This window comes from Mus pahari, chromosome 12 (assembly GCF_900095145.1).
Source record: "Mus pahari chromosome 12, PAHARI_EIJ_v1.1, whole genome shotgun sequence".
Lineage (NCBI taxonomy): Eukaryota > Metazoa > Chordata > Mammalia > Rodentia > Muridae > Mus > Mus pahari.
Window position 1 is genome coordinate 70,847,620 of NC_034601.1, and position 12,308 is coordinate 70,859,927.

Consider the following 12,308-nt stretch of genomic DNA (forward strand, 5'->3'; position numbering starts at 1 on the left):
CATTGGGAAGAGAGGCCCCTTGGTCTTGTAAACTTTATATGACCCAGCACAGGGGAAGGCCAGGGCCAAGTAGTGGGAGTGGGTGGGTAGGGGAGAAGGGGTGGGGGTGGGATATAGTGAACTTTCGGGATATCGGGATAACATTTGAAATGTAAATAAAGAAAATAATAATAATTAAAAAATGTTTAAAAAAAAAGATTGAGCTAAATCCCAACAGCAGAAAAAACAACAGAAGCCATACAAACTTATAAACCTTAAAACACACATTTTCAAAATTTAATCAATTAATGAGTCACAGAAGAATGAAATAAAAAATAATCCTGGATAGAAAGGAAATGAACACACATTACACAAAAAAATGTATGGAATAGAAAGGACAGTGGGAAGAATGTACACAGAAGATAAAAATTTTGAGAGATTTCAAATAATTATACAATTGTTAAGTACTTGGAGAAACAAGATGAAGGTGAACTAATATCCGCTTATGAGTGAGTGCATATCTAGTGACTTCTTTTGTGATTGGGTTACCTCTTAGCTCAATCTTACAGCACTAATCATTTTCTTTCCATTTTACTTTTATTTTTGCTCTTGTTTTTGAGGATGCATTGTGTCCTAATGTGTCCTTTATTCTGGAGAAAGCTCTATGAACTGCTGAGAAGAATGTCTCATCTTCAGTATTTGAGTGGACTATTCTAGAGATGTTTGTTAGATCTTTTTCACTTCTCCTTTCATTAAATTGCAATGATTTTCTGTCTTAAAAAAAAAAAAGCACTGCGCTAAAATTAGCCTAACAAGGGGAGAGTAGGTGTGTTATAGAAGGCATTATAAGCTATCTTTATCTGTGATTCTCCTTTTATGTCTTGTCAAAGTTCATCGTCTCGATGTGCTCCTTGGATATGGATAAGACGAGTCATAATGGGGCTTCTTTGAAATACAGGCTTTCCACTTTGACCTGAGAATAGAACTAGGAATATGGTCCATTTTGTTCTTTGAGCTAAAAATTCTGGCAGTCTGAAAATCTCAAGGTATTATTCAACTACAATCTTTATGCAGCTACCAGGGGAGCATATCTCAATGACTTACCGAGCCATCATTTCAGGAGGAAAATATTTCCCATTTATTATGGCTGTGTATTAAAAGTTTAGGTTTCATATTTGCTACCAAATCATTCTAAAATAGATTTATGCAGTTGTGGTCCCCACATCTTTTCTGAAAAGGTAAATGAGAACCCCAATGAAGTTACTTACTAGGAAGCTCTGGTGGAGGGGTGGGAACCAAGGTTGGTTCTGGATAAGGACTCTCACTACAAATTCCATTTGTTAGGCGTATATCATCCAGGGCTATTGTACTGCAACCTCGGTTTCTGAAAGCATTGAACACAACCTGAAAATCATAGAAGGATATAATATTATTCCACCCTAATAATCTCTGACTTTGCTTTTCTTATGGTTCAATAACACTGCAGAATCAGTATTGCATGCATACATGACACATAATAAAATAATCCCCATTGAAATATCAATAAATATTTCACTGTAAGTTCCTTTGAGGCTCTACACTTTCTTATCACATATAAATTTTGGCAAAATATCCACATAAGTCTTCCTTCTGAGTTAGATTTTAACTTTATGATTTATCTCTCTTTCTCCTGATTTTATCACACTTTACTTAACTTGTTAAAACCTATATATCATTTGGAAGCAGAGATAAACCCTCCTACCAGTGATGTTAAAAATTCTGATATCTGTTTTCCTTAATAATATATACCAGTCCTGAAGAGAAGAGATTGTGATTAGATAATTTAGTTAGAAAAAAATGCACAAGAAAAAATGACTAGAGTAGTCTAAGCATTCAAGATCATCTCGTACAGGCCATAGTTCACTCAGTACTGAGCTGGCAGTCTCAGGAGCATGCTAACCAGAAGATACACAAACAAACTTAGTCATAGCTTCTGGAGGCCAGAGGCACACCAGCAGGTACTCAGAGATGTAGCTGTTTTCAAATACATTGCCCTTGTTCTATCTTGAGTAGAATACGAATGGCATGAACAAAATACTTGTTGCATGGGTACATGTTGTGCTAGGCACATGATATACATCACTCATTTGATTCTTTAAAAATATTATATATCCCTCAATCCATTCATTTTTTTATTAATTGTATAGATCTCCTACAAGACACCTAAATAAGTGTGAATCTTTCCCTTTCCCATAAGAGAAAAAAATCAAGATTTAAAGACATAACAGTAAGTTGTCCACAGCTTCTCAATATAATGGCATAATAAAAAAGTGAGGTAATATTCTCCCATAGAGAACAATACTTTGTGGAAGAAAGCACTGAATGCCTGAAATTCCCAGTATTGCTGAACCTTATACTGACCCCAATATGATTTATACTATTTTACCTGTGAAGAAGTATTATTCCTAAATTAGGCACAGTACAGACAGACGATATTAACATTATGTATCAGAACAGTTCTTTGTGAAAGAATTTCCTCCATCGTGCAAGGAAACTCCTTAAAACTCAGGTTATTTTAAAACAAGACAAAACATTCTACCCTGCAGGGAAGTGCTTTTAAACTCAGGGATCAGATCACCCAGTAGATTCAAGAATTCCTTCGAATTGATGAGGTTCACTAGTTCGACCCTCTCTGAGGTTTTATAAGTAGGATGCAGTGTTGAGAGACATTCTCATACAGGGGAAGCTACATGGATAGGCTCAGACCAGCTGCCCCTGTAACTACCTCTTACCCATACTCCTATAAATAATCCCAGGACATCTCAATGGTTCACCAAGTTAGCCTTCCTTGGTGTCTTTACTTTGGTCTGTCGTTGCTTCCCTATCTGGAGTGATTAGACATTAGTTCATATATCCCCAGGATTACTATCTTAGTGTTATACAATTTAATTATAACAATATGCTCTCATAAAATTTGTGTGATGAGAATTTATTTTCTTAGAAATGATTTCTCTGTGTAGCCCTTGATGCTGGAACTCACTATGTGGACCAGGTTGGCCTCAAACTCATAAAGATCCACCTGCCTCTGCCTCCTGAGTACTGACATTAAAGATGTGTGCACCACCACTGTCCAGCTAGGGATTATTTTTAAAGTTTTACATTCAATGCTTTAGGACTCCAGTTAACTAAACCACGGGAGCTAAATCATAAATAAACATTCATTAGTGTGCATGTGAGATGTAGCAAAGTATTTCTTCTTGGTGAGCTAAGTTCAAAAATATTGGATCATTAAAAGTTTAGAAGAGAGCTTCAATGTCCAGGATCACCTGCAGAAATATTGATTTCCTCATTTCATTTATCTTGTTTTTTTTTTTTTTTTCAGTTTGATATTCTGTCATCCTTATTTGAATTTTCAGAGAACAAACAAAATCAAAGAAGAAAATTCACAAAGAAGACTAGAATAAAAAATATAAAGATAAATATGATGAAAAATACAACCTAGGGTCACTGATTTTGGCTGTCATAAGCTATGTCCTTGATTTTCAACCTGTCGCTCACGACCCCTTAGGGGGTCAAGTTACATAAGGATTCATAGCAATAGCAAAATGACAGCTATGAACTAGCAACTGAATAAGCTTATGGTTGAGGTCACCACAATGTGAGGAACAGAATGGGAGCATTAAGAAGGTTGAGAACCACCGCTCTGGATCCTAGGGGAGAATGTCTCTGATGATGACATTGTCTGTTCAAACGTACATCCCCTGAAAGCCATACTAGCTTGTTTCAAATTACTCAATTAAATCCCTGTTAATTTAGTCAAACTCATAGGCTACAATATCCTATATTTTAATTGCACCAACCCTCAGGAAATGAAGACATTAAATTCTTATCTGGAAAAATTAATTCAACTTAATGCAGAATTAATGATCAGAGACTTCCCAATGATACGGCTCATAGAATTTCCTTCTGAAGGAAATCCACAGAGATTAAGTCAGAGTAGGGTCAGTTTGCTGGATATTTATGGGCATGGATGTCCTACCAGGAAAAGATAATTATCTAGAGTGAGTAGAGTTAAGCTAGGTGGGGTTTGTGAACTGTTCACAGTCCCCGTAAGGCGGCATAGAAGAATGCTTGGTGGAAGGACATGAATTGCCTTCTTTCCTATGGATTTCATGGACCATCACGAAATTAACCTGTCACAGTGAGTGGACTGTTAATATTGCAAATTATTCCATAAAAGTGAGAAGGGAATGAATGAAAAGAAATGTCCTAAAATAATAAAGTAGATTAGAAAAGGAAAGAAAGTTACTAGCTTTTCTCCACAAAATACTTTATCATATTATGGTAAAGTCTACTTACACTATTACACAAACACAAAAACATAAACAGAAATTACTAAGTACTTTTTGCCAACCTTAAATTCTCCTGTCTCATTTAATGTGACTTGACCATAATTCCAGTTCCTCCCATAGTTTCCTTTCTTTTGAAAAACTATCTTGTCTGTGGTTTCAGCACTGCTGATATGAATGTTTAAATTGTAGACATTTTCACAGCACATGTAATACCTGGTTTGGAAATAAACAAAGATGTTTAGATGCTTAACATATTGAATACATTTATCTAATTCTTTTTACATCTTTTCTTGTATTTAAATTATCCTTGTTTTCTTTGGGCGTTTCTTGGGCAGAGGGTTTGTGTTCTACTAACACTTTGCTCTTCTATCAATTAAAAAATTATGCATTAACAAATACTTTAGCCAAAAGCATAGTGAAATCTGAACCTGCTTCCCTAACAAAAGCCTTGCTACATACCCATTTACAAAGAAGGCATTTAAATATTTCCTACCCCCCAAAAAGCTAGGAGACTGACTGGGAACATACCAGAAATGAAGGCAGACAGGCTCTGAAGTGAGGTCTAAAGAGAGGCTTGAAAGGCCCACTCTTTCGCTTTTCCATCCTTGTTCAGTAGGTGTAGAAATGTAAAATCCTGTAAAGATCAACAAGAACTTTTACTTGTTTAAAGGACAAAAACATTTAAAAATGGCCTATTAGGACATGCATTTTTGCACACTAGATGAGATACTAGACTTATGTCCAGAATGGATGACTCTGCCATAGTAAATTGTTTTTGAAAATCACTCAACGCTGGACTCCCATCATTAATTCTAATTTTCTATACATCTTGATGAATTCACAGCTTGACAGGTAATCAGCACATGGCTGACTTTATTTAGATATTCTGATTGGTTGACTCATGGGATACACAATTACTTAAGGACATTTGATGACAGGGCTAGCCGTTGAAGGAACAATAATTTTATATCCCATTGACTACACTGCATATCTTTACATAAGAAGGGGCCTGATTTTTATAAGGGCTTCATATTTCTGTGTTTCTTTGAATGATAGCTAATCAGATCACAGAGGAGCAGGCAGCATGCTAATCCACATGCCATCTTTTGAAATAGCACAAGACCAACTGTGTAAGTGCTTTCTGGTCTAGAATTCATTACTCCAGCCAGTGATTCGAGCCATCCCAAGTGTGTGGAGTATGATAAGGAAGACTATATTGAACACTTTCTTTGGGGAATTTACTGCATTCTTAGTTTGCTGCTCACATATTAAAACAAAAGCAGGAATCATGATAACAAACCATGATAAAAGCAAATGAAATATTGCACTAACAGGATGTGATTGTCATGCTTTATTTTATGAAATGCTCAAATGTGTTTGCTCGTGATCGATGTCTTCTCTCCCATGCCTTTCAACAGAGAAATATGGGCAATGTTGTATATAAACTTCGAACTAATTCATTTGTAATATGCAGAGTAAGAATAAGACAAGAAGAGAAACAGAAGTAGAGTTGCTTACAAACGCATATTTAGACTAATGAAGCAGAAGTTACTCAGAATAAACGAGGGTTCTATCAAGATAAAATTGTGGTCAAATGACTTACAGATGTATACTGGCTAATTTTGTGTCAACTTGACACAGATTGGAGTTATCACAGAGAAAGGAACTTCAGTTGGGGAAATGCCTCCATGAGATCCAGCTACAAGGCATTTTCTCAGTTATTGATCAAGGGGGGAGGTTCCCTTGTGGGTGGTGCCATCCCTGGGATGGTAGTCTTGGTTCTATCAGAGAGCACACTGAGCAAGCCAGGGGAAGTGAGCCAGTAAAGAACATCCCTCCATGGCCTCTGCATCAGCCCCTGCTTCCTGACCTGCTTGAGTTCCAGTCCTGACTTCCTTTGGTGATTAACAGCAATGTGGAAAATGTAAGCTGAATAAACCCTTTCCTCCCCAACCTGCTTCTTGGCCATGATGTTGGTGCAGGAATAGAAATCCTGACTAAGACAAGATGTAATCTATGCACATACATTGGATTCGTATTTCCAAATGTAGATGAAATAAATGTGTTTAACTGGTTGTGATAGTACCAGCTTACTCACATTTTTAGGTACGTTATGATATTTTATGGATATTTTTGCTATGTCTTTGCTCACTCATTCAATGCTATGCAGAAGATCAGCTTCAGATGAGCAGAAGTCCCCACATGTGATCGCTAGCAGAAGTCCCCACATGTGATCACTAGCAGAAGTCCCCACATGTGATCCTAGCAGAAGTCCCCACATGTGATCGCTAGCAGAAGTCCCCACATGTGATCGCTAGCAGAAGTCCCCACATGTGATCACTAGCAGAAGTCCCCACATGTGATCGCTAGCAGAAGTCCGCACATGTGATTGCTAGCAGAAGTCCCCACATGTGATCACTAGCAGAAGTCCCCACATGTGATCGCTAGCAGAAGTCCCCACATGTGATCGCTAGCTGTCTGTATCCAAATTCATCTAAAGTTCATCTTGCTTTTACATGTTTCGGGCACTCTAAGAAAGAAATTCTTATTTTACTACTTAGACTACTAAGTCTCACTGCTCAGAAACATTTCCAGTTAGCTGGTCGTTTTATAATAGAAGCACACTTAATATTTCTCTTTGTGTTCAGCCATGTTCACACAGCCTTCTATTAAGTATAATTTGAAATGCATTAAGTCTGTTATTCCCGCATGTAGTGGTAATAGGTGTAGAACTGATCATACAATCAATACAGGACTTCATGTCCGCATAAAACAACATTAATTATGGAAATTATAGTACTCTTTATATTTTACACAAATAAGTTAATGTCATTTTGTAGCTATAACTATTGTGATATATAAAATGATATAGTATTGCTAAATCATTGCCTAAATTAGATAAATTATTCAGCTAACAAAAGGTAAATAAATTCCCTATAAAATTATAAAAGTAGAGTATGTAACATTAAATTTAATCCTCTCTCCCAATTATTCTTTAACATTATCTATGACATTTTGATATTGATCACACAAAGAGGATGCAATAGATATACTCAAAGGGAATACATTTCACTTTAACTTGATTAGATTTTTTTTCTAGCCTAAGATATTTTCTAATCCAGAGGACTAATATCTTATCCACAATGACTTGCTACCTTTTGTCTCTGGGATTAGATACATTTTAAAAAATTTCTAGGTCACTGTGTTGTTTTTTCTTAAGCCTTCTAACAATTGCCATATTTTCCCTGCCTTCTGAAATTTGCTTATGCTATAAACATATCTTTGTGCCTTCACTGGATGAGTTCTAAATTAGCTGCATAACCAGCTGTTTACATTCAGAGATATCAGACAGACAGTATTTTAACTGCAGTGTGTCACCAGGTGGAGAAAGACATCCCAGCACTGTGGACGATGATGCTAAGTCATGATACCATTTCTGCTGGTTAAGGTTTTTGAGTTTGACAGACATAGTTATTAGAGAAAAGAGAACTTCAAATAAGCAATCGCCACCATCGGATTGGCTCACGGCATATCTGAGGAAGTGCTTTCTTAATTGCTAATTGACCTAGAAAGGTCCAGCCCTTTGTGGGTGGTGCTATCTCTGAGCACTTCAGTCTGGGCTGTATAAGACAAGTAGCTGAGCAAGCCAGAAGGAGTAAGCTCTATTCCTCTGTGGTCTCTACCGCAGTTCTAGCTTCCGGGTTCCTTCCAAAATGTCCTGACTTGCCTTCCATTGACGATGGACTGTCAGCTATACAGCAAATAAACCCCTTTCCTTTTCAAGTTGTTTTAATCAACGTTTTTCTCACAGTAACATATAAGCTAATTAGAACACTGTTGTGTTTATTTTCAAATGCTCCTTCCTCTAAGTTGTTCTATAAATCAGGAATTCTTTATCAGCGAAATTACTATAGCAATGCTTAATGATGCTTCCTAAAATGTAACCTGCTCAGTTTCTTATGCAAAGTCTTCTATCTACACAAATATAAATTCTTTCTGTTGAAGCCTCTTTACTATGGCAGCCATAACTTCTAGCCCTAATACTAATGAGTTATCTATTGAATGAAGATCAGTTCTTTAAGTTCTGATACTCTGTGTACTTCCAAGTTCATACAAATTTGAGGACATTTTCCACTGCAATCTTCTGGCCATAGTCTCCTTCTTTCAACTATTCTGCCTTAAAATACTATACTTAAAATAATAGACATATTTGTAGAAAATTTAACTAAGTTCCTTAAGAAAGCCTCCTTGACAGAACTGACCGAAGCATTTGAATTCTCAAAAATATATTTTCCCCCTTTGATCTTATTTTGTATGGTGAGCTGCTCATTCTCTTTTTACATAAGTGAAATAGGCCATTTTTATTATATTATTAATTTACATTTATATATATATATATGTGTGTGTGTGTGTGTGTGTGTGTGTGTGTGTATGTGTGTGTGTGTGTGCGTGTTTGTGTTAGTGTTTGTGCAGGTTCATCCGTTTCTGCACAAGTGCATGAGCTTATGTAGGCCAAGGGATGACCTTAGTGTCAAACTTTCGGAGCTCTTCCATTAATTTTGAAACAGGGGCTTTCACAGGGCAAGGCTTCGTGATTTGGCTATTCTGGCTGACCAGGAATCCTCCAGGCTCTCTCTCCTCCCCTCATTCTATGGGATTTCCATTGCCTACTGCCTGGTTAGGCTTTTCACCAAGGTGCTGGGGAATCTAGTGCAAGGCCTCATCTTTGCCTGGTGAACACCTTATTCACGAAGCTACCTCCATAGGCCTGCATTACACACTTGCTGAACTTGAGGAACGTGGGGAAATAAATGAGTAGTATCTTGTTGACGTTTGTATTTTCTGTCTGGCATTGGTAAATGCTGTTGAATCTATCCTTGTTCCACCAATGTGACTTGCTTCCACATTTGTTAGAGTCCTACAAAGAAGGAATGACTCACAAGATATTTTATGTAACCGCATGAGGTTGCCACGGTTAAATGATAATGTTTTCTTGTTAATTCTTTAATTTTCTTGAAATGCATTTTAGAACCCTTGAAAGCAACGTTAAGATCAGAAAATTTAATAAAGTTTGCTAATTCAAGTGCATGATGAACTTTTTTTTAGAGCCATTACATTTTTTTCTTACAACTTCCTCCTGTCGCTTTTTCTGTTTGTCTCTCTAGGAACTGAATGGAAACTCTCTCCTGTCAACACTCCAATTAAAGCTGTAAATTCTGGGCATGCACTGATGCTGATGCACTTAGCAGAGCCTGGGAAGGTGGATCTGGTTTCTAGAAAACTGTCGGTCTTCTTCAAAAAGAATATAGACTGACTTAAATGGCTTCATGTGCCTTAGTGTGTATAGAAGATAACTAAATCTACTAGGTAAATATTACTAGGGTTTTTAATATAAAGACTGGTCTAAATTCAGTTTTTAAAAATACTATAAAGTTTCCAAAAATTTTTAAAATTTAACACAACAATAAAGACAAGACAAATGAGAATAATATTACTTTAAAAGGACATAAACTACAGTAAAAGATATATATATATATATGTTGAAGTATTTAAAGGAAATATATATTTTTAATATACATATATATATATATACATATATATGTATATATATATATATATATATATATACATATATTAATCCAAGCAACTGTTTTCCTTACAAACAGCAACGTAGAATACAATCATGAACAATGCTACCTCTTTAATACTTTCATGACATGAAAGAAAATAATGTTAGCATTATTTGACACTCATGTCAGGCATTTTCCTGACCTTTGTAGAATATAATGATGAATGGAATGATTATATATCTTAAATATCTAACTCTTATTATCATCAATCTTGGTTCCTAAAAGAAGAGAACAAGATAGAGAAGAAGGGCAATTTACATAAACGGAGCTTGGGGCAATAAAATTTAACCTTATTAGCTAAAACATCAGGGTCTTAATTTTAATGACTTTCAGTCTGCTCAATGCTACCCATCAAAGCCCTGGAAACAATCGGCATGTTGTTGAAAAGAGGGGACAAAGAACTAAAGACCCTGACATTTGTGAAGTCTTTATGCTACTAACCCCATTTGCCCTAAATGTTCTGAACAAATAGACCCCCTCCAAGCATGCCAAAGCCCTGCCCTGCATCAAGGCCACCATCTCCCAGTTCCCTTTACTTTTAAGGGATACAAAGAGACCCTGAAAGCTGACAGGGCAAAGATTGAGGGGCTGTGGCTCCCCCAAGAGGGAGTTCTTTAGAAGATCTGGAAAAAGTTAAGCAGCTTAGATGTCCTTCCCTGAAGAGAGCTAATTCAAAGTTTATCTGTTCCATTTAGGTTTGACTGTCATTTAAAGCGAAGGTTAAGAACAAAAGAACCCCACATGGATAAGAAGAACTGCAGGAGACATTTAATTCTCCTTCATTTCAGACGCACAATGTTCTGGCACATTAAAAAAAAAAAAAAAAAAAAAAAAAAGGGGGGAAAAAAAAAACCCGGGGGGGGGGGGGGGTGAATGGCTGGTAGATTATGAAATCACAGCTTTGTGAGCTAGTGAGGCCTATTAAGCCCTACCTTCACCCTCATTACCCACTGCCACCGGTGCGTTCTGACCTGCTTGATCTTGTCTAATTTTTATAAGTCCTACAACGTAACTTTCTCCCGAGACTACAATTCCCTCCCAACTATTTAGAAATCTCTACCTTACAATCATCCAGCTACGCTTTCGTCCAGTTTCATCTCATTTCTTTAGTTATTAATCCGTTAGCAAGCCGAAAGCATTTTTTTTTCTTCCTGTAATGTACGTAGACTCTTTGAAATGGCGACAAAATTATTTTATCTCCAAAATAATGACACAAACGTAGAAAATGAGAATTTTGACATCAAAGGTTTCACCTACATAACACATATCTGTCATAGTCAATAGGTACTAATGGTTTCCTGACTTTCATCTAACTTCTCTTGGTTAAGTGTGGTAGAGACTTTATTAGATTTTTTTTTTCACACAAGAGGAAATAAAAGGTGATCTTGTTATATGGCTATTTCAGTATATTTTTAGAAGGATAAGGTGATTATCAATCTAATGGTTAGTCTTCATCTGGGTGAGTTAGTAATTTCACTATATGAGATCAGGCTCTTGGAAACAATTTATTTCAGGCTAATTATATAGGATCACTCATATGTCATCATTTTCACTATTAAATATCATTGGGTTTTTGGAAGCAGCTATTATGCACAACACATTTATATGCATGTCTAGAATTATATATAATGATTCATTTTCAATTGATAGTTGTTAGTTATTATTAACTAGTAATTACTAATTGTGACTGGACTGCTAATTCATTCACAATCTAACTTCTCACAACATCTGCTCTCTGATTTGGGAACTGTGCCACCTTCTCTAGGTCAGTGGGTACCTGGGTTCTTTTGTTTCTTCCACTGTCTTGCCTTGTTATAAACTGTGCTAGTTCTATGGGTTGCCATGAGCCCTAACACTTCTCTGAGCTGGACTTTAAGCCAGTTCCTTCTAATTCTCAGCATACAAGCCACCACCACAGAGGGTGATGGTCAGATATGCTACACTGTTGATCCTCCTGCACTCCAGCCCGGTGGGCCTAATGGCTTTTCCTCAAAGAGGCCCACGTTACCCTCTATTCTCTTAGCTGTCCCTGTGCCCTTTGTCTAGTGTAGGTAGGGATGGCTCCTGGGATCCCTTAGAGGTTTGATTCACGTCACTTCTTCAATGACATCTAATGTGGTTGCCTTGATTTAATGTGGTTGCTTTGATTCTACTTTCAAAGCATTTTATTTTCGTAGGTTCTTCATGCACATTTATCATACAAAATTACTCTGCATGTAAACTGCTTATTTTTCTAATTTTAGTAGAACTTGTGATCTATAAAACCAGTATATATATATATATATATATATATATATATATATATATATATATGTGTGTGTGTGTGTGTGTGTGTGTGTTTTAATTCACAGATGAACTATGAGTATCT

General features: G+C 36.5%; 1 protein-coding gene across 2 annotated transcripts in view; it reads right to left on the reverse strand.

Annotated features, from left to right (window-relative positions):
- Positions 1-12,308, reverse strand: part of Tmprss15 (transmembrane serine protease 15) — a 116,934-nt gene that overhangs the window by 54,220 nt on the left and 50,406 nt on the right. For both annotated transcript variants that reach the window (XM_021209664.1, XM_021209663.1), the window contains 3 exons: positions 4,839-4,944; positions 4,373-4,523; positions 1,248-1,383 (listed from right to left, as the gene is read on the reverse strand). In XM_021209664.1, the coding sequence (XP_021065323.1) occupies positions 1,248-1,383; positions 4,373-4,523; positions 4,839-4,944 (393 nt within the window). The remainder of the gene's footprint in view (positions 1-1,247; positions 1,384-4,372; positions 4,524-4,838; positions 4,945-12,308) is intronic.